At 40.3% G+C, this 24,054-nt stretch overlaps 1 protein-coding gene and 1 long non-coding RNA gene across 2 annotated transcripts in view; one reads left to right on the forward strand and one right to left on the reverse strand.

The window, feature by feature from the left end:
- LOC140548834 (uncharacterized) lies at positions 1-9,816 on the reverse strand. The gene is made up of 4 exons (XR_011978942.1): positions 8,964-9,816; positions 7,070-7,194; positions 1,577-1,915; positions 1-339 (listed from the first exon to the last, which is right to left on the reverse strand). It is a non-coding gene; the product is annotated as an uncharacterized lncRNA (long non-coding RNA).
- tlcd3a (TLC domain containing 3A) overlaps positions 9,420-24,054 on the forward strand; it is a 27,538-nt gene continuing 12,903 nt past the window's right edge. Inside the window, exons 1-2 of the mRNA XM_072671845.1 lie at positions 9,420-10,048; positions 21,848-21,934. Of these exons, the coding sequence (XP_072527946.1) occupies positions 9,927-10,048; positions 21,848-21,934 (209 nt within the window). The 5' untranslated portion in view covers positions 9,420-9,926. The remainder of the gene's footprint in view (positions 10,049-21,847; positions 21,935-24,054) is intronic.

Genomic DNA, 24,054 nt, shown 5'->3' on the forward strand with positions numbered 1-24,054 from the left:
ATTCGGCTGACCACTGGTTGCTTTACATTAAACTGCTGGATTAAGCACTTTGTTAGAGGAAGTTATAACCGATATTATAAACACTTTACACCCTGTATGTTCTATAGCTTAAATTTATAACAGGTCTAAAATTATTTATAGAAAATGGACAATTATAGGTGCCTACAGTGCATCAGAACTGAGCGAGCACTCGTTTTCATTCATCGCCCCTTCCATCTGCTCCATCACTCTTCTGTAGGAAAGCGACTGCTGGTCCAGTCTTAAGGTCCTAGATAGAGAAGACGCAGGGAGGCTAGCCTAGTTTTCCACTGAACTTCAAACCAGCAAATATCCCTCCACCTGAAAAAAGAAGAACAGAGAGGTTTATATGTAGATATGAACAAAATCTAGCTCGGTACTCACAGGTTATATATATATATATATATATATATATATATATATATATATATATATATATATATATGATAATGTGAGGTGCTTGGTGTCACTTGTTCTACTCCTTCACTGTAGATGCTGGGATTTAAATGGTATTTGACTGTGTTTGGTTACTGGGGAGGTGTAATAAACTCTGTGCATTGGTTTTTGTTTGAAATTATCCAGGTGACCACAGGATATTGCACTTTATTGGCCTCATAAAACTCTGGCATATAAGCTACCTAATGCAGCCCTACATAGGGCCCCATGATCAATTATGATTCAGAATAAAAGGAATACTCCAGTGTGTTTCAATCTAATCTCCATCTGTCACATCTAACGTGTACAGATTATTACACCACACAATCATTTCCCTGCACTTAGAAAGGTGTATAAAACACATGTATAATAGAAGTCAATGGGCAGATGCCTAAGCTCATGCCCCTCGAGGTCAGTGTACTTTATTGTAAAATGAACATTTCTTTGATATAACTTATTATTCCAATTGTATTCAAAATCTTGGTCAAATGGAAAATAAACACTTAAAAAAAATAGAAAAATCAAATAAATGTGACAAATGACAAATCAAGTAAATGTAAAGTCACAAAATCTGGACATTAATAATAAATGAATGGCTAACATTAGTGATGAATGCTCAAAAAATTAAACATAATATTTTAACTGGATTTTTATGGACTAATATTTCTGTTTTTTATATGAACACTGTGACAAATATACTCATTATATTTCTAATATAGACAGCCAATGTAAATGTATAATTTTTTTGTGTAAAAAATCTAAAGACTAAATGTTTTCAAATTAGAAACCTACACACCAGAGCAGCTCTACACTTGCTAAGACATGTAGATATATAGACACGTAGAAACACTAGACTCAGTAAATACCTACCAAAAATAAAATGAACTTATCTTAAAGTATGTGTTTCAAAAATCTGTTAAAACGCTACATTAAAAAGTCCTTATTTAAGCATTTAAGTTAAAGTGTCATTATGCCAGAATTAGTATTTCTTGCTCCTGGGCTTCCCCTACAGTCAGGAATTGGAATTTGCCATTGAGTCACATAATTAATCTGTATTCGTTTTTAAACCATTGGTAAGTGAGTAACCTGTGTGTGTGCACGTGTGTGTAATTTGCTGGCTCACCCAAGGCAGCGACTCCCGCAATGGTCCCCACCGCCACTCCTGCAGCCTCAGCTGGGGTTAGACCATTTCTGGCCTCCTCCGTCCCCTTGTCAGTAGTTGTCGTCTGACTAGTGGAGCTGCTGTGGTCTGCCTCTGTACTGGAGCCAGTAGAACTTGCCTCTGTAGCTGGAGGTGTGGAGGTGGCTGGGTTTGTTCCAGCAGCAGTGGTTGCCTCAGAGTTTGCAGAAGTGGCAGAAGGGTTGTGAGTGGATGAAGTGAGGTCAGTTGTTGAATCTGGTGTAGTGTCCACAGCAGATGTTGTAGCAGCTTCTGTTTCGTGGAGAATTGCTGACAGCAAGACTAAACAAGTAAAAGCACAGTTGGAGCAGCATTGTAGTTGTGGTGCAACGGATAACACCAGTACCTGCCACTGAGCAACCACACTATGTGGGAGACTGGGGTTTGATTCCCGGTCTGGGTGACTGTGCTGCGCTACACCAATAAGAGTCCTTGGGCAAGACTCCTAAAACTACATTGACCCACCACTGTAATACGAGTAACCTTGTAAGTCGCTCTGGATAAGAGCGTCAGCTAAATGCTATAACTGTAAATGTTAAATGTTAATAGACCAGATTAAAATACCATAGCCTGAATGTGCAGAGTAATGCTACATGACAGGCTTTGTTTCAATAACAATAATAACTATTATGTCAATGTTGTAAAATACTACCTGCTGAAATCATATTTCCAGCTGTGATGTACAGCACTGTTATTTGCAATGTTATTTGCTAAAAATATGTTGAAAAGCTACAGTAAAAAGTAAAAACAAACAATTTTGTAAAATGGAATAGACCTTATTTAAGCATTTAAGTTAAAATAGCATTATGCGAGAACTGGGCTGCCCCTTCCAGCCGAGCTGGAATTCACTTATTGAGCCACCCCTAAAGGACATGCTTACAAGCATTTCCGGACTTCTAAGTGGACTTGAAAGTGAAATTAGCATGTTGACTGAGGCGGTAGAGTAATACTACAGGATTTTACACTATGATAATATGACTCACTAATACTTTACATAGCCTTTCGCAGTTCTCGTGAGTGTTTTCTTGCCCACTTCACCAGAGTTAGGCTACATAGTGCAGTTAGCAAAATGTGCTATTCTATAGGCACTATTCTCCCTGTTACAGTCAGTAGAGTATCAACATGCCTTGACTGGTTGACTGTGGCTGGGCTAAGAGATACATGGATTTAATTTTTAGCTGAATTATTTCTGTAAAACAGTTCCAAGTTACTTTAAATGCTTTTTAGCTTAGTAACTAGCATCAGCTTCTAGCATCTGCTTTGATATTCATCTATAATTTGATATTCATCCTGTAACTGAGAGGTAGCTGATCTAGACAAACAAGAAGAATATTTGCACAAAAACGCCAGAACTGAAAATCTGAGATGAGGAGTAAAGTTTCATGGACTGATTGAATTGATGAATCAATTGAATAGTGAAAGATTTAATATTATATTTTGTTGATAATGATTCTGTGCGTTTCTGTTCAAAATGCTTCTTTATACATTCAATAGATGTGGAATTGACTTGACTACAGTGAAATGACTTCTACAGTTTATTACACAGTAGTAATGTACTCACAAGTAAACCACATAGAAGTGATCTAAGTAAAACATAACTAGCCGGACAGAGTTTCCTACAATCGCATTCATGTAGTTTTAGTCTAGCTTTAACCTGTAACTTGTGCAAATCTACAATCATCCTTCTCAGATCCCAGAAAGTTCAATGGACTGTCCCTTGCACTGTCCCAAGCAATGAGTGCTATCAAGCAAACCTTTTTTATGTGATCACAGTGAAACTACCAGCTGTAGTCAATCATGATCACTAGCAGGATGTTAAGAGGCCTTGGCATTAAATTAGAGTTAAAAGGCATTTTGGAACTTTCAGCATCAGTGATCAGATTTCAGCACTGAATTTCTAACCCCGTATGTATAATTAAACTTGTGCTCTGAAATCTTGTTATTGTCATTTTTATTAAAGATGTATCTTTAATAATGTTGTCGCTGAAGGCCATTGAAAGACCAATACTGTCATGACATGAATGGTCATGATGAGTGTCCACAACTGTATGTTCAGCTAATGACAGTAGGAAGGAGCTACACAAGTTACATGTTTAGGACAGATTATGCAATTTTAATGAACATGCAGGAGCAGGACACATTAACACTCAACAAGCCAGCAATGAGCCAACAACAAGACCATGCAGTTAACCAAGATAACCAAGGTGCTTGTACCTAAGTTGAAACAGAGCCAGCGGTGTTGTTTCAATAAAATACAAAAAAAAAGTTGTCAGATTTACTTGACAAGTGTTTGTATGGGCAATGCAAACTTAGGATACTAAGTTAGTAAACTACAGTAAACAATTGTGGTGAATCCAGGTCCAGAAAGTAAAAATCCACCACAGGATTGTGTTCCAATTGCCTGGCTGGCTATACTGCAGCCTGGTTGAAACATCTAGTCCTGGATCTGGAACATTTTTGCATATTGTGTTACTTTGTAACTCAGATACGAGTATTTGTAAATCAGATGCAAGCACCTTGGCGTAAGAAAGATTAAGGTAGTCCAGGGGAAAAGTACGAGTAAAATAATATACAAATAGATGGTGGCAGGAACCAGTAGAAAATATGCTGTGTTTTACTGGACCTGGTTGCATTGCCCAGACAGACACTTGTCAAGTAAATCTGGCAACCTTCTGGAATACAGCTCTTTCACCCAGTTATCATTTTTAGATAGTAAAGTTAAATTTAGGATGACAGTGAATACATATTTACAAAACTAGATTGTTGTACAGAGAAGGGAGCTCAATAAAACAAACAAACCAGGTAGGTTAAATCACCTAAACGTTCATACCTGTTCCAAGCAGAACGGAAAAGATGTACAAGTTTCCAGACATAGTTCCAAGACTCAATTACTCCTGGGATGGACATTCAAAATATGGAAATGAGAAGACAACACAGCGCATTTAATGTGTTTCTTAGAAAAGCTTTTGCTGATGCCTAAGTTTTAAAAAAGCACCCAAATGGTTCCTAAAAAAAAGGTTTGTACCTTATTAACACTCTTTTCGCAGTTCTAGTAGAAAGCATAGTAAAATCTAGTAGAAAGCCTTCCCTAGACAGTAGTGACAGTTACTCCAGCAAAAGCAGGATAAACTCTTTTATTAATTACTGATTGATTTTGGAAGATACTATGAGTGAGCAGGTGTCCAGATACTTTTGTCCATGTAGTGCAGAAACAATATAAATATAATGTAATGTGACCTTATCCACTATATCCAAGCATCAATCATCAAGTTATACAGAACTCCAAACATCATATTACTAAATATACAACATGCCCAAATATAATCCCACCAACTAACTGAATAATGAACTGACCTGTTAGAGCAGATGTGGATGTTTGACTCTCCCTGTACAACGCTTCAGTGTGAAGTTTGACCTCTTTCTCCCCTGCGCTTTTATACTTCATCCCCACTTTAGAACATCCCACGCGATGCTTGGCCCCATCACCATAGCGAAAGGCTGCATAGCTGTTTGTAAATTAGCTTAGCGGGCACGTCAGAAGACATATGCATTTATGATGGAGGGCTCATAAAAGCCAGGCTATATCTGTGTTTGTTTCCAGTCAGCCTCATTATCAGTACAGCACATATGAAGTGATTATTGTAGTGATATTAAAGATGAGCTAAAAAAAAAAAGTTCCTCATAGTAGAACGTCGAGTATAAATGCACTATGGATAAATGGCTAACTCCAAGGTACTACAAAGGATTGTAAAAGAGATGTTTGAGTCTAAAGAACCTTTCAGTTGTTTAAAGAATCTTCACTTGATGTAAAGCTTCTTTCCCATTGTAAAGGTTCTTCTCTTCTCCTATGGCTTATGCTGAATGAATCATTTGTAGCACCTTGGAGTTATTCATTTACCTACAGTGCATTTCTACCGGACGTTCTACTAAACCTTCTTAACCTTCAATGGAAGTCAGTGTAAAAATATATATATTTCAAGTCTTTTTTGAGCATTTCTATTGGTTCGTTCATCATGAAATTTGGACACAATATTAAAAAAAACAAAAAAAACAAAAAACGAATTCTCCTTATTTTCCATAAGAAATCTTTTAAAGTGATTTGAGGAACCTTTAAGGAACCATTTTCACCTAAAAACCTTTTCTCAAAGGTTCCTCAACGGTTTATTTTTGACAAAATATGAAAAATTTGTATTTTTGTATTTATACTTTAAATTGTGTCTAGATTTTGATGATGGACTAATATTGACTAATAGAAATGCTCAAAAATGACTTAGAATAAAATCTTTTTACATTGACTTCCATTAAAAGATAAGAATGTTTTTTTTTATTGGCTTAGACTATTTTGAGAAATCTTTTTCTTCTAAAAACCTAGAAGGTTACTCAAAGTACCTCAAGAGGTTTCTCCACAATTTCCAAATAAAGAACCCTTAAAGATTCCTCAAGGAATTCCTCAAGAAATCTTTACTTTTAACAATGCACTTACACCGTGTTAGATTATATGAGTGAATCTGTATTAGTAATTGGACAACACAACTAACTTTCTCTGTGACATAACTTGCTAACATAAACTGAACATTGAAAAAACAACTTCCTGTACAAAGACTAAGTTTAGTTTTAACTTGTTAGGTCCTACTAATCCCAAATAGAAAATTTCTGTTTGAGTTGAAAAGAGAAATATGAGACAAAATCAGAATTCCTTCATTTCCTAATTTTTAAAGCAACGTTATGTAGCATTGTGTACATTATGTAGTGTTTTACTTAACATAGCAGCTTTAAAATCATTGTGATCTTCTACTGACATATGACAGGGAGAACAGTGTCTCTCTAATTACAACTCTGAACTGGAAACACTGCTAACTTTGGAGAAGTGGGCAGGATAATGCTGGCCAAGTCATATTTGTTTAAGTTCTGTGATATTACCCTACCATGTCAGCCCTGTTACTGGTTCTGAATCTCTCAGCTTGTCCGTAAATGCATGTGTACAGATGTTCTTTAAGGGTGGCTCAAAGCACGAATTACACTTCCTGATGAGCAAGAAATACCAATTCTAACCCCATGAGTCTTTAAATCTAGTCTGGTTAGCCAGTCTAAAACCTCCCACCTTGTTCCTTTTGACTAGACTGGAAGCATTTCTCAATAACCTGGCAGACAGGATCTTTCTATAAACTTCTGAATTTACAGACCTAGTGAGTTACATCATCAAGAAAGATTAATAAGCCTGTTGCAGAAGCAGCAATGTAAACCCAGGCCCTGTAAATGCCTGCATTTGCTTGATTGAGGATAATTTTGGTCTCATCAGTCCATAACATTTTGTTCCAGACCTTGTGTGGCTTTTCTCTGTATTTCTTTGCCAGCTTTTGTTCTTACGGCTGATCAGTGGTTTGTATCATGTGGCATGACTTCTATATTTCTGCTTTGAGTAGTGAATGGTGATACCTTTACTCCTGCCCTGTGGAGCTTGTTGGTGATGTCATTGACTGTTGTGTTGAGGGGGTTTCCTCATAGCTCTCACATCGTTCCTGCTATCAGCTGCTGTTGTTCCTGGCCAACCTTTTTAATGTCTGATACAAGAAAACAGTAGAATATAGGCATTAATAAATAACAGCTACAGTATACACTGGAAAATAAAGTTACACAGTATACACGCTATAATACTATAGACTTCTGGAATTCTTCAATGATGAAATTGGTCACTTAGCTACAGGATGTGCGGAAACAGTGCCATGGAAAAGTCCTCAGCAGGGACATTTAATTGGTTCCACAGAGAGTGCATCAGTGCTAGAGAGCTGACTCCAGTGGGTTTGCCTGTCTGAGTTGCCTTGCTCATCTGCGATCAATTTAGATTTTTTAGAATGGTTAACATTACAGCATGTAGGGGAGGATAGGCTGCCTCTAGCCCAGTGAATGAACCCACCTCTTTATCTTTCTTTCTCATATTGTCTTACACACAGGCCTCAGGTATAGGTTTTAAAAAACACACAATGACAAAATGTGAATATACAGAATTACACACACACACACACACACACACACACACACACACACACACACACACACACACACAAAATTGCTTAATGGAACAGTTCACTGTAGAATAGGCAGCCGATCAGCCAAAGCATGCTCAGCGTGCAAAGTTTGCTCCTGTAGTTTTGCACCAAGGTTACTGTAGCCTTTCTAGGCGACACAGGCTTATATGTTATACTTCAAGGTGTTGACACAGGTGTTCAATTGCGCACACACACACAGCCTGTGGGGCACTGTCAATAGAATGGAATGATCCAGAGCAGCAGAACTTGACCCTGAGACCCAGTTTACACCTGGTCACTTCATGCGTTTTGAGTACCAGGATTATATCTGGAAAAGGCCAAGCAACATACAAATGTAAGTGTAAACGAACCCTAGACACATTTACAACAGATACAAATCCCATCACTCAAACCACTTTAGGAGGTGGTCCGAGACGCATTTGAGACACGTTATAGCTGTGTAAACACATCCGTCTCTCCCTGACGCGTCTGACAACCAAAACCCCTCCCAGTACAACTGAAACCCCACTAATAATATCAGTGCAACGAGCAAATTTGCATATTTCCTCCCACACCGCAATCTGATTTTCTGAGTCTGACTAACCAGAGACGCATTTGACTATCAAGTGTAAATGCATGTGGCTAAAATCCTATCAGGAAACAATCCAGACACTACTCACATGAAGTGACCAGGTGTTGACAGGGTCTCAGTTCACCATGGCCAATGTCAACTGTCGGCCAGAGAGGCATAAAGCCCCCCAGCATTAGGGGGTGAGGCAGAGAAATCGTGTTCTCTGACGTGCAGGATCTCTATCCAGTTCCTTCTGGATGTACTTGAGCTTAGTAATGCTCTTGTGGCTGATTTCAATCATACCTCACAGCAATGTTCAAACATCTAATGTTGAGTAAAAGCAGTTACTGCAGTAAAAGGGGCCAAACTACCCATTAACACTCTTGATTTCAGCACAAATGATGAATAAGCGGGTTCGGGATGCACAATGAGGTCAGAACTATAACAGTCTCAGCAGATATCTGCTTTAAACAGCTATTGGCATCTGTCAGATGTGGAGATTTGGCTGCTACATCAAACCGCTATTTCGTGATGAATGGACCAATAAAAATGCTTCAGAGTGATTTATTTCTACATTGACTTCCATTGAAGGTTAAGAAGGTTTTTTTTTCAGAAGTTCCCTTCTGAAAGATCCAGCTAAAGACCATCTTTACTGGTCACTGGTTTCAGATGTTCTAAGCTGGTCTGTGATGGTGGTGGAAAAGTTCAAAAGGTCATCCAGATGAAAACATACCTCAAGCATAAGCTCTCAGCTCTTGGTGGACTAACTGGTCTGTACTGGGGGATCAGTGTGGTCAGGCTGGTCATTGCACCTCAGCCAGTGTGGTCATGCTGGTCAACCACCTTGGTCACCTTGCTGGTAGACCAGCTAAACCATCATACATAAAACATACCCTGTGCTGGCCAGAAGCTAAGCTGGTCAACCAGCTAGCTTAACCATCTTCACCAGCTTGACCTGACCAGGCCACCTGTTTTTTCAGCAGGGTTGCCAAATATCTCTGTAATGCTAATGCAGGTGTGTGTAGCTCCAGTTTCTCTGTATGGATGTGTATGTATCGTGTCAGACAGCCTGTGCAGGCATATTTGGAAGAGTCTGGGTATCACAGCGGCTCGCCATTCCCCTCTCAGTGCAGCAGCAGCAGCAGCAGCAGCAGCTGTTTTCCCCTCCTCGGCTCCTAGGTGGCGCTTTTGAGTAAAGAAGAAAGCGGGAATGGAGTTGCCAAACACTCTAATACTCCTCTCCGAGTCGCACAGAAGAGGAACCGACCGGCGCTTGCTGCTTTCAGTGCTCTTTTCGTCGTCTGCACCGGCGTGGAAAACAACTCTCATGTTGCAGCGAGGGTTCAAACCGAGCCTGCTGAATAAAAGCCATGACATGTAGCGAGCTGAGGCTTTCTGCTCGTCAGGAGTGAAGACTGATCGATCCCGGATCCATCCGCCGCTCGTTTTCTGCGTGATTCTGGGGTGAAAGAGGGGGTAACGGGAGCTGGGACTAAAGGCCAGAGCTCTCTAAAGCGCTCTGCTGCGCTAAAACTGCAAGCTCAGGCGAGATAACCACAGATAAACCGACGCTAGCTGGCTGAATCCACCACAGCACCGCCACCGCCACCGCCACCGCCACCGCCTCAGCTCAGCACTCCCCTCCTCACAGCGCTGTGTAACGGCTCTAACGGAACTCGCTCGCGACGCCCCGAAGATGTGGCGCCTGCTGGTCTCCGGTGCCGTGGTCTTCCCCGGGCTGTTCCTCGCCTTTCGGAAAGTCCTGCCGTCCGTTTTTAAGCGGTGGACCGAGGCGGACGTCGTGCTGGTTAGCGAGAGGTGAGTGCGGGGAGCTTAGCTGACGGGACGAGCCCGGTCTCTGGGCTACTTTGCTGCCATATGTGAGCGGTGTTTACACAGTCCCGTTAGCACGGTAGCTAGCTAGCATTCCCATAGCATAGAGACAGGCGGTCTAACTGACTGGGTGAATGACTGGGTGTATAGCTAGCTAATGGGCAACAGTTATAGAAGCTATACGGGCTGTCTGTCGTTTGTCGTAGGGAACCCTGACACACTTCATTATATTAATCCATTTGTGTGTGTGTGTGTGTGTGTGTGTGTTTGTGTATCTCAGGATTATCATGTCATGCTACAGTATGTTTTTTAAGCCCCCACTCTGATGGTGTTCATTATAATGAAAACGAGCCATTAGTCTATTTAGATAGCTAACAGTGTATTGCCTGTGTTACTGTAGGGTAAACAACCGTCTAACCACCTTAATGGCGTGAACCCGAGTCTGCAGGCAGCTAGTGCTAAATACCCCACATCTCCCCTCTCCCATTCAGGGCGACCCCTGAACACGCTGCAACCTCATTGGCTGAAAGTGCTCGAATGACCGTGAGGCCTAATCCAAACACACCACCCCTGCTTTCCACTAAACTGATAGCCACCACAAATGGGAGGTCAAACACCTCAAATTTAAGGCACAATCCGAGGCCTGCTTTTTCTTACATCAGCTATTGCTCACTCTCGGCCTTGGAAGAGGCCACAGACACACTGGGTTTGGGTACATAAAGCTCCTCCTTGCTGTAAGCATATCTGAGCATTATTGAAGCTTGACTTGCCCCCAGTATAGGAGTAAGATACAGCCTTTATCAGTTGCCATTCGTGCAGTTGGGTCATAACGGTCTGGGTTTTTTATTTTTTTTTGCCTAAAGATAGATAGCTTTCTGCATAGGTTTGAATGGCGGTGCTCTGCAGGCAAGTGATAAGCTGAAACTGATACACATGCTTGTCTTAGCTGCTGGCTTTTTGACCCCTTGGACTCTTTAAACCATTGAAAAGGTGTTACATCACTCCAGGATAATACTGGGCACTGCAGGTTGGTCTTAGCTGTAGGCTTTACCACTGAAATGTGTCACGTATTGGGGTAACAGGTTGATCTAGATAAGTAACAGGCGTACGTTAGCAGAAATCGGCAGTGGATCCTGTAACAAATCTAGCCTGAAACGGCACACACTCGCACTGTGTGATGTGATGTTAGCTGTGCGTGTCTTCCTGTTGTAAAGTATAGCTTGAGTAGTTTAAGCATGATGGCCTAGTTTTAAGCGCTCATCTGAAGTGAAGTGGTTCGGCTAAAGGTAGCTGGTTTATAAGCTTGGTAGTTTTTAAAGAAAAATTATTATTTTCTATACCTCTTATCTTGCATCTAATGCATTTGCCGATGCTATTATTCAGAGCGATTCACATGGGAATCATGTTACACAGCTAGGCAAATGTAGTGTTGGGAGTCCTGCCCAGTGACTGTTAGTAGTGTAGAGTGGTGTAGTCAGGGGGGTTCAAGTTCCCTGGCCAAATCCTTCACTTCACTACATATTAACTCATGTGAATTAGGCCTACGGTTAGCCTAGACTGATATCGTAATTTTTTTTTCTCCAACTCACAGATGTTTAACTGCTGCAAACCACATTGCTATACATTTTTAGGCCAGCTCTGAGGTTTCCTCCTGCGTAGTTTCTTGCCTCAGTTTATGCAATTTTCCGATAATTAACATGAACTAGGCCACATTGCTCTGTAGTATCACCCCCCCAGCAGTATGCTGAGTGTAAGGCTGTCATTATTGATTGTATAGTGATTGTAGTCTGTCTACTGGTTATTTAGACCACTAACCAAGTAATTTTTAAGTCACATTTTAATTAAATATGGTTTCATAAAAGTTTCAAGAATGTGTTTAATTTATTGAGTAATCATGCTAACCCTAGTTACCCAAGCATTTCTGTCTCCTATTCTTCTTCCTACGACAAGTTATCTTGGCTTTGGTAGCTTGGCAGTAGTGAGCTCTGTGGCTTTTGTTAAACCAATCACCACTCACCTTGTGAAAGGATAGAGGCTGTGCCAGTGTTGTTTGCTGGTTGCCAGTTCCACCCTGAACCCAATAACCCCCCCCCCTTTATTTATTTCCACTGTGCAGCAAGCAGTGCTTTGGAAGGTGTTCTCTATTTCATCTTGACCTCGCACAGTCATTGCCAAACCTGCAAGCTTTGACTTTTTTTTTTGCCTTGTGGTTTTGGTCTGGCACCCCAGCCACACACTTTTTGCTAGTCGAGTCAGCTTCCTCTGATGAGCTGTGGTTGAGTTTGATTTGATGAGGACTACAAAATGCTAATGCTTTTTGGCACTGCTCAAATAGTAGGAGTGTAAAGATGCACTGATGCATGGTGGCAAATCAAATGTACTGATTTCTGAAAAATATAAGTGATTAAAATAATGTTCAATCAAGTATGTACTCAATTTTATGGCCAAAATAAAATATATAGTCTTTATATTACAAATGTTTTATGTATATAGTTCCTCCAGCCTTGTGAGTTTAACAATAATTCTGACTCATGCCAAAATCAAAAAAATAATGTTAAATGGAATGTAATTATGGTGAAATTTGATATCACTACTAAATACACAAGCATTTTGTCCAACATGCACAGGTGCCAGAGAAAGCCTAGAGTCAAACATTTGTATTGGTATATATAAATATTTCCATTTAGTTCATGTATAATGTTATGTTTATATATATATATATATATATATATATATATATATATATATATATATATATATATATATATATATATATAATTTGTATTTGACTGGTTCATTCATTTAGAACTTAAGTGTGTGGGTTTGCTGGTGTGTAGTGGAAAGCTTGAATATCTGCTTTACTTAAACACTAATGACACCCCTTGGTTCAATTTGCTCACAATTGGCAAAAACAATGGAAAAATTCCTCCTGAGATTGTTATTTTACGTCTTATCTGTGTCTTATCTGTATCTTTTATCATCTCAGCACACAGAGAGAGAAGTGGTGAGAGAATGGAAACCAGTGAGTGAGGGATTATATGAGCATAGAGATACTCAAATCATCTTGGGTCTGAGCAGTGTTTTATTAAACCAAGTGTGGGAAAGTAATTGTTCAAACACATAAAACCTCGTAGACTGGGTTGCAGAAACTTACTGCATCCGTGCTCGATTCTGGCCCTAGACAAAAAAAGCTTATTATTATTATTTGTTATTATTATTATTATTTTATTTTTTTTTTTTTTTCTTGATTTATCACATCACTGTGGCTGTCACACATCTAACCCTTAACTAGGATGAGGAAAGAAAGAACAGCTTGGTTAGCTTACGACTGTGCTCTCGTGGTCTGATTCTCACGTTTCACACTCATGTTACCATTACATACTTGGCACAGCTTGTGGTGGCTGTTATTGGGGGGGCGGGGACACTGGTTGGCTAATTTACATATTGTGCCACGGTTATGTACCTTGCTATAGAGCGATGTTGCTGTAGCAGAGCAAGCCTGATCTTTTAAGAATATGAAGTAGGTTAACATGACAAATAAACTATAGTAGGAAACTCTCATAGTGTGTTAATCTGTTAATGTTATTAACAGCTCCTTGTATTTCACATCAGTAGTCCTTGAGTGTTGTTTTGTGAGTTAATGTCAGTAAATGTCACTGTGTTTATCATAACTTCAACCTGTAGATGAATATACAAAATTTCTTGAAGTGAGATGAGGCTCAGAACGCGAGAAGATTTTTCCATTTCAACCATACTCAACTAATACTAAATATACAGATACTAAATATACAGGTACTAAATACAGATAAAGAGAGGTTGAGAAAAAAGTTGAAGGATGCTGACAGGGTTAAAGGAGCAGGTCTAATCAGGTACCAGTCTGTAGTCTATGTATTTGAATTTGTTTATTTAAGTTGGGCTGGGGATTTACAGCAGCTTCACAATATGATATGTATTGCAATACAAGCATCACAATCGGATGCTAAATACTGATGAGTAGTGGTGTAACGGATCACCAATAATCTGTAAGTTAGTATGGAATACTATAACAGTGTGGAATACAGTTTTACTTCCACAATAATTATTCCCTCAATCTGGATGCAGAGCTGCAGTAAAAACATACTTGAGAGAGAATTGCTGGATGTTTGGTTGGTCGGCATTTGTTGCATTTGGGTCCACTGCTTTTATCTTGGTTGGTGGTTGGTGTGGCGCAACAGATAACACCCCTACCTGCCAGTGAGCTACCAAATAATGTTGAAGACTGGGGTTCGATTCCCGGTCTGGGTTACTATGCTGCGCTACACCAATAAGAGTCCTTGGGCAAGACTCCTAACACTACATTGGCCCTCCTCTGTAATACATATACCTTGTAAGTCGCTCTGGATAAGAGCGTCTGCTAAATGCCGTAAATGTAAATGTAAATGTTTTATCTGCCAGACCCCCAGATGTAAAGTCTGAAAGTTTTAATTTATAGAGGAACTGGATGCATTTTAGATATATGGAGTGTGGCAAGCTTTAATTGAGTAAAATTCAGATACTGTGATTTTTTTTTGTTGTTATTTGCGTCAAAATGCCCATTTCTAACAGCTTGATTTAAACTCTATACAGTTACTAGTAATTCTAAAAGTTACTCCCTCTCTACCCTTACAGTTCTCATGTTATCCTTTGCCTGCTTTCTTTTTCCTGTTTATCCCTGTCATAGCCACTGCTTTTGTCCAATTATTGATGCTGCCCCATTACTGAGACTGATCTGGACTGCATAGTGCACAATTGTCACCATGGCTGCTACGTTCGGTGCAGTTCTTTGGCCTGTGAATAGGCTGAGTTTGGCCCGCTGTTACCCTGGTCTGATATTGCTTACTTGCTTTTCACTCTCATGCAATTGCTTACCTATTGCGAGACACATTGACTATGGATTATTTAATCAGGTTGCTTCCTGCATAGATATGCAGTTTTGCCAGAGCTCAGCATCCAAAAGCACATTCATGCAGTGTCTGTTTACCATAAATCAATTTCTTTGTGGATTTTGCTTTAAACATGGTCACACTGCTCTGTTATCATTGCTCCATAGGTCTTGGTTGGTCAAGACTTGTAAATTGCCTACTTGCAGTTACTGAGTAAACCAGATTACTCCAGTTTAACCAAATTACAGTGTATGTTTGTCGAACAGCAGCACCTTTAGTGTTAGGAGGACTGTTGTCCATGCTTTCCTTTCTGGCAGCCAAACTAAGGGTGCGAGTCTCAGTGTAACTCGCAATATGATGCTGCCACCATATGTTACTTACAAAATACAGTTGTGATATTGGCTGTTTTCTCCACAGTCAAAATGATAAGAGATGACCGTGTGTGTTTCCTTATGTGTACCTTATGTTTAAGTTTGTCTGGGGATTTAAAGCCACACAAAATTTGATGTGTTTCAATACAGGTATTACAGTATGATATAAAACACTGATGGGTTGTGGCGTCACGAATTTCTTTGTGATTTCTGCAGTAAAAGATTTCAAAGATTTCAAGAAGGATTCATGAGCCATGATCTGATTCAAACCATGGATTGTTTTGTGATCTGTAACACCACTACTGGTGGGACACCAGATTTACAACAGACATTTTGTCTTTAAAAATTATTTTGAAAAGGATCTTAGTGACATAAGAAATGATGATGGCCTTGTTAATATTTAAAAATGGTAAAAGTAGAATAATTGCAATTACATTAAGGTGAGAGAAGCCTCTATAAACTACATGTCTAGTTCATTCTACAGAGAAGTAACTCCAGGCAGACAGGGGTCAGTATGGGAGCATATGCATGTGTGAGAGTGTTTAATGTTTTGTTCAGCATTGGCCAGCGATAAACAAACACTGCTCTACAGACACGCAAAATCAAAGTACTAATCATAGCAGGCTCCAAACAATAAGCCACGCCACCACAAACTAAACCATGCCATTGAAAGTGAAACTAAATCAATTTGACAACTATCATGAATTATACACACTAAGGCCAGTTAGTAAAGGATACTCATTTTTATTTATGACATTAGACAAAAGCAGATGACAAACTAGTGAGCAATTCACACATCTTTATGATCTTTTTTTATGATTCTAAGGGCATTTTCTTGATTTTTGCATATCTTCCTAAAATTGCCACTAAAGGCACTTGCATATTATAAAATTCCCATGTTATGTCAAAGTGCTCAAAATAATCTTCACCTATAGTGACATCTGTCAAGGGGCTGCTATGTTAGGCAGCAAGTGAACTGTCAGAAGGAGGAATGGGCAGGCATAAGGAACTGAGCAACTTTAATATGGGCAAAATGCATAAGCCAGATCCATTATGCCCCACCTTACAACATACAGGACTTAAAGGATCTGCTGGCTGCTAGATAGCATCTTGGTGCAAGAGACCACAGGGTGCCTTCAGAGGTCTTTGTGAAGGATACTCATTTCATTTAAGACATGAGACAAAAGCAGACGACAAACTAGTGAGCAATTTGCACTTCATGATCTTCTGACTTTACTCTGAAGTTTCTGTAAGGTGGCACACTTTTTTTTAGTTCTGCCCTTATTCACATTTTCATTTGTGCACCCTTGAGGAGCTATGTAGTAAAACTTGTCTCCCTCTTTTTTTTTTTGGTCCCACTTGTTTTTTGAACTGTGTTTATCGTGTTATCCTAAAATGATCAGTACAGTGCACAATATCCTAGTACAAGGAGAGGAAGACCAGTTCATCCTTTTTTGTTACACTCCTACATGCTGGGCTGCCCCATGTTGACAAAATACTAGTGTACCGCTAATACTTTTGTGATATTGATAGACATTGATACCAATATGCCCTCCTTAGTATTGTTATTTTGCTGCATTGTGTAACTGCAATACACTTCACAGTGTAAAACGCATCAATGAATCAGTGTTATGAGAATTTAATATTGACCTTCAGATTTGAATCCCGTGAATGTCTTGATTCATCAAAGCACTGATCTAGAAAAGCAATTGGTCTAGATGGGCACAGCACACTGTAAAACACATGCTTGGTTAGACAGCTTATTTGCATAATGCAGCCTTCTGCAATATCGGAACTGCCATGACAAATATTGCAATAATGTTTACCAAGCAATCTCAGTTTAATCAGGGGCAGTAGAAGTGTGTAGTAAAGTAAGCCATGGTGAAGCATTTTGAAGCCTCCAGAATTAACTATTTGTACTATTTTCTGTGACAGAAAAGACCCAAGATCCACAAAGATCAGTTTATGCGAAAGTGAAATGTTGACACCTCAGACTTTCTCTTTTTCCAGGCTAATTTTAGTATTGTATTGTAGTGTTGAACTGAGAAAGAACAGAATAGGAGGACGGGGAGCCAAAATTACTTGGCATGTAATTGAAGAGCAAATGAATGATTTATAATGGAATAAAGCTTTGAGTGGATTACACCAACAATCCACCAGTATGCTATTGTTATGGCAGGAGGCATGGAACTTTATACGAAGAAAAGGGAAAAGGAGTCTGGATGACCTTCGAACTGGTAGTGGAGCGGATCATGGCTCTTGGGCCACGTTCAAAATGACTTCAAGCTTTGCAGAGTTCAGAGAACAGAGGGACATTTTATAGCTTAGGCCTTCATCTTTAACATCAGAGTTTCCAAATGACTGTTCTTAATTGTCTGTTTAACCTGCTGGATTATAAGGGCATTTTGTTTTTATTATTTTATATCTTATTTTTATATCTTCTTAAAATCGCCTCTAAAGGCACTTGCATATTCGAAAATACCCACAGTATATCAAAATGTTTCGAATAATCTTCACCTACATTGGCATCTGTCAAATGGCTATGTTTGGTAGCAAGTGAACATTCAGAAGGAGGAATAGGCAGGCATAAGGAACTGAGCCACTTTGACATGGGCAAAATGCACAAGCCAGATCCATTAGGCCCCACTTCACAACTTGCAGGACTTAAAGGATCTGCTGCTAGATGCCATCTTGGTGCGAGATACCACAGGACGCCTTCAGAGGTCTTGTGAAGTCGCTCAAATGGTCAGATCTGTTGTTGCGGCACATGAGGGGCTTACTAAGTATTAGGCACTGATGTTATGACTGATTGGTGTATGTTAATGTTCTCTGTTCTAATTGGCTGCCCTGTGTCGTTTTCAAAAATTAGGCCTGTAAAATTACTTAAAACCTAAGCATGAATAGGCATCCTAAACGGCTTTAGATTGATTAGGCAGATAGCCTGTATGTTAATATGTTGGTTTTGTGACCTTGCAGCTTCCATACATGAACTGGGGTCCAAACTATGTAGTGAAGCGTTAGTATAATTGCCTGGCTCATTATTTTGTGTTTTTTTTTTTGTTGTTGTTGTTTGTTTGTTTGTTTTGTTTTTAATTATTACTTTCTTTTTATTAACACTAGTTTCTATATATGTGTTTGAGGAAAATGTTAACGGCTCTGTTATTTTTAAAGTGATGAGAAAATATTTTTTCCATGACCTGGACCCTTTAATATTAACTGGCATAACTTTCTTATGCAGTGTTCTTTTTTCCCCCCTTTCTCTACCCCTCTGAAGATGTTCATGCATTAGCAGGGTTCAGAGAAAGGCTGCGCTTTCCTGCTGTCCACAGGATGCAATAAGCAGGAAGAGGATTATTATGGAAGTGATAATGAAGAGACACACTGTCTGGACATTGACAGCAAAGTGTTGTCCTGACCTGAGTGTGTGTGTGTTTGGGTGGTATTTTGGATGTCCTTTCTGAATCATTCAGGCTAACGTGGTTTTGTTATTTTGCTCTTTGCATGTGGGTGTGTGTGTGTGTGTGTGTGTGTGTGTGTGTGTGTGTGTGTGTGTGTGTGTGTGTGTGTGTGTGTGTGTGTGTGTGCGCGCGCTGCCCTGAATGCTCCACTCCATTAGGCAGAGAGAAGCAGTCTAGATCCGCCTGCTCAGCTTCTTCCAGCTTTCAGCTCCACTAAACCAAGACAGAAAGGAAGAAAAAAGGCTTACAGAGTGGAAGTGTTAGAGATAATAAATGTTAGTCTGGTCTTAACCGATGTGAGAATTGTCAACACTACCCCCTCTTAAGAACCTGAAAATTCAACTGACAACATTGGTCTAATGATTAAATATGGTTACAAGAGAAAAATAGTCTCCAGTTTGTTAAACATTGCTTTATGGTGGATATGGTTGTTGGCTGTTATTTAAAGCAACATTATGTAACATTTCTGTCATTTCCACTCTGGACCTGAATGTTGCTTCTGCACAAAGGTGAAGTAAAGGTAAAGGTGCAAGTATTTGTCACTGTACTATGTACAGCGAAATGTGTCCTCCACATTTAACCCACACACACCCAGAGCGGGCAGCCAACTCCAGCGCCCGGAGAGCAGAGAGGGTAAAGGGCCTTGCTCAAAGGCCCAACAGAGGCAGCTTGACGACCCCACGAATCGAACCCCCAACCCTGTTATCAATATCCCGGCGCTCTGACCGCTGAGCCACCACTGCCCCTTTAGTAGCTTAAGTAGCGTGTCCATGAGACCACTCATTAAAACTGCTTAACGCTGCATAACCTGAGACCATGACGTCCTTCAGAAATGAGAAAAGTGAGAATCAATAATTGTTGTTAATTCTGATAAAGTTTCGTGTATTTAATAGTGGAGTATTTTATCAGCCAACCAATGTATCTGTTAGGCCTTAGTTTGTTGAGGGAGAGGGAGAGGTAAAGAGAGAATGCAACTGAAGAGAATGAATAATTTATTATTTTTGGTTTTAAAGAGATAGAGGGACCGAATCTGAGGTTAACACGCCAGTCCCACTCTCCTCTGCCTACAGGGAGAATGAAAGAAAAGACAAACGCCCAACAAAGGCCACCTTTTCCTCTCCTTCCTCTCTTGCCCCTCTGTCCCCAGCTCTTGGATTGAGCGAGCGAGCACAAAGAGTGGATTGTGGAAATCTGGGTCTTGTGACAGTGTTCAGCCTGCAAGTTTCCATAGACTGATGGTCATAGTGGTGTGTGTGTGTGTGTGCGCGTGTGTGTGTTTGAGGAAGGGGCCGCTTATCCAGGGGCCAACTCGAGCGTAAGCTGGCAGGCCTGGGTCATGTGGCTAGCGTTGTCATGACGAACAAATGTCACCCCATGCAGAAAGCTCAGCTGTGAAGCTTTTGGTAACCGGTCAGGAGACTTTAGGCCAACTCATACTGCCACTACAGCTCACACTCTGAACAGCTTTGCCTTTATTGCTCCTTGAGGGCTGCGTGTTATGAACAGAATACCATATTTAGAATATATTACTGCTTATTATAAAGTCTTGCTGTACTGAGAGCACATGCACTATATGTCCAAATGTTTGTTGACACCCCTTCTCGTGAATGCATTCAGTTGCACCCATTGCTGAGACAGATGTGCAAATACACAGAGATGTATTGCCAATAGAATTGGATTGGCACAATGCCTAATGCTAGGCATGGGCTAGTTGGGTATAAAGCCCCCCATCATTAAGCTGTGGAGTAGTGGAACTGGGTTCTTTGTAATGATGACGTTGAGTTGTGGATGAGGTGGGGTCGTGATCATCCAACTAACACTCTTGTCGCTAAATGCAATTAAATCCTCACAGCAGTGCTCCAAAATCTAGTAGAAAGCCTTCCTACAGCAGTAGAGACAGTTACTCCGTGGTTGGTGTGGCGCAACAGATAACACCACTACCTGCCAGTGAGCTACCACACCATGTGGGAGACTGGAGTTCGATTCCTAGTCTGGATGACTATGCTGCGCTACACCAATAAGAGTCCTAACACTACATTGGCTCTCCTCTGTAATACGAGTTGCCTTGTAAGTCACTCTGGATAAGAGCGTCAGCTAAATGCCATAAATGTAAATGTACTCCAACAAAAGCAGGATAAATACTTTTAATACCCTTGATTTCGGCAGTGGCTCATATAGTGTATCTCACCTGAACCTACCAGAGAATCTAGCAGGTCATGTTGCTTGTTGTGGCCATGAACCACCTACTTTGACCAAAAATGGACATTTGACATTAGATTGACTGATGTGATTTGTAGGGTCAGGGATGGAGAACAGTGCTCCACCAAAAACACAAATCTCCCGGGTTTTCCCGGGAAATGCCATGTCTGCTTCCAGTTGTGAATAAGACTGCATAAAGTGAAGGTGACTGCTACTATATCTTGCTCCTAAAGGTGACATTTGGCTAATTCTAGACACATCGGATGGTTTCCTAATGGGATCTAAAGGTGAACCTAAACATAAGTTGTGTCAGTGTTGGCAGCCAATTTTCACGTTCTCTCGACAGCCTGCTGTTAAGTCTGAAAAGGTACAGTTTAAGTGAACAGTATTTGCGTTCAGACATTCTGACATTATAACAAACAGTTGGTTTATTCATTTTACATTTGGCAGGCTGGTTTAATCTGAGGTTTCACCTTTCACCCATATTTCATTCCTGATTTTGGTAACTAGGCTTTGCTAGGATATGCCACTGATCAGAAGCCACAGTTACAAACACATTGTGACTTCCCTTTGGAGCTTCAGGAAGGGAAATGGCTTTTAGGCCTGGCTGACTCTTCTGTTTAACCCCATTAACCTGGAAGTTAGCGAGAGCGTTTGATTAACACTCAGCCCTCCACTGCTCAGCCGTGCTGCAATCACTCCTCACACCAGCATCCGCTGCACTGAGGTTACTGAGAATATGCTCACCGCAGTTTAGGGTCTCTGCAGTGGAGAGTCAGGTGGTAAATGGAGGATGTCTTGTGTGTTTCAAAGTTAAATTATTGAATTCTAATTCACCCTCTCACTCTCTCTCAGGCTGGTCTCCTCTATTCATGCCATTATGGCCACCACAGCCGGAATCATTGTGGTGTCCTCCTGCAGGAGCAACGTGATAACAGACAGGTAAGTCACCCAACACCATCCCTCGCTTTTACCCAAAGCAAGCAGTCATGCTGAAAGTTTTGTCATGCTGGAAGGTTCACTAATCAGACTGACTGTGTGGAAGAGACGTGGTTGTGAGAATGTCAAATACTCCACTATTTCCCTCCCCCTCTATCTGCTGCATTAGTAGCCTGCAGTTAGTTACCTTGGACATCTCATTTCCTTGTACTTGAAGCCCAATGATAAGGGTGCTTTGGGTCTGTTGATCCTGAACTTAAGATTTTTTTTTTTTTTACAGTCCAAAACCAAAGTAGCAGGTGTGAAAAGTGCATCGGACTAGGGCTGCACAATCTATCAGTTCAGCATTGACATCCCAATGTGAGCATGCGCAGTAGCCACATCGCAGGACGTGCAGTGTCACAGAATGCAAATGAAGTCAAATGTATCTTTTTTTTTGCTGCTTGATACAAAAGGAAGATTTTCAATGTTTTCCTTGACTGATCTACCAGAAGCAGATTAAACCCCCCAGTTTCATTTATTTTGTTCCAATCTTAGCTACATGCAGTGTATTATTCAATTCACTGAATCCTGGTGAAGTCTAGTAAAAACAATTGGAAAAAGGTAACATGTTGGTCAGATCAAATGTCTTTGCTTGGATCAGGGTTTGGAACCATTGTTCCTTTGGTTGCAGTGTGAAAACACACATTATTGGATGCTTTTAATCAATTACAGAAATTAGAAGAAGGCTGGGGTCACCCATTAAACAATAAAAAGGGGAAACATTAAGTAAATGTAGTAAATAAGTAAAAAAAAATGGAAGGAACACAAGGAGTTAATTATATATGTAGACATTAACATAATTATTGCACAATGAACATGTTCATTTGGTGAATTTGGGCATGACTACCTGCTTAATTGACAAAATGTCAGCATCAGAGGCCCGCCCTTCTACAAACTAATTAATGTCAAATATAGGGATACGCAGCCCATGTAGATGAGAAGTTCTACTTTTGTTACATGTAACAAAAACTTGAACCTTGGTCAGACTTTGCTCCAGCCTTTCTTTTCATGGAAAGGGTGTGGAGATTGTCTATAGAAAATGATGCAGCAGATACAGATTTGCTTGGGGGTGAAAACATTTCATTAGTGTGTTTTCTTATGGATGAGGTTCATGGTTTAAATGAATAAGACCATTTTGGATAGTTGGATAAACAGTATGTATTTAATGTGGTAGTCTCTAGGTAATTTGTCATGCTCAAACACACATTTGGGTGTGTGCCCGTGTCCTGAGTGCATTTGAAAAGTTGGTTATGTGCATAAAGCAGAACAGATGTTCTCTTTCCAATTATCAGCATCACTTTTTTAAACCAGAGAGGCAAGACCAGCAGTGTAGCAGTGCAACCTGCCGTGTGTGTGTGTGTGTGTGTGTGTGTGTGTGTGTGTGTGTGTGTGTGTGTGTGTGTGTGTGTGTGTGTGTGTGTGGTGTAATAGAAAATAATCCACTAGTCCAGAGAAACTCCCAGATGCCCCGGTAATCCACTTGAGGGCTTAATTCCCGGGTCGAGTGCATGTACGGCCGCAAATATGTGTGTGTGAATGTCCTTGTCTGTGTGTATACAGATATATGCATGCATTACTGGAGCATATAATCAAGCGTTATTTAGTTTGTTTGTTGCATATGAGCGTTATTTAGCTTGAATATCCATCTGCACATGTACAGTGCCATGCAGCCAACTGTAAGCTCAGCTTGTGGTCGTTAAAGCAGATCGTCATGAATCACGTGTGTATTTGGTGTCTTTGAGTAAGGTTACCTGAATAGCAGACATGCATACAGAAAATTAGGGTCTCGAATAAAGGGGTAAGGGTAAGGGTAGGGGTGTGTGAAAGGGTCTGCCAGGCATAATTAACCTACCCAATCAGCTTTTAAATGTGTGGTGTGTTCATGACCAAGAGCATTATTTCTGTTGCATAAGCCTCTTATTAAATCCTCTGTGTGCACGAGTGTGTGTTTTGAATTTAAGCAGTGCACTGCGTCTGTACAAATTTGTGTGTTTATGCAATAAGGTCTAACAAAAGACTTAGACTGACCTAAAAAGGACTTAAAAGTTTATACACTGCCCCTCAAATGTTTGGTTTTTACT

The sequence above is a fragment of the Salminus brasiliensis genome, chromosome 1 (genome assembly GCF_030463535.1).
Source record: "Salminus brasiliensis chromosome 1, fSalBra1.hap2, whole genome shotgun sequence".
NCBI lineage: Eukaryota > Metazoa > Chordata > Actinopteri > Characiformes > Bryconidae > Salminus > Salminus brasiliensis.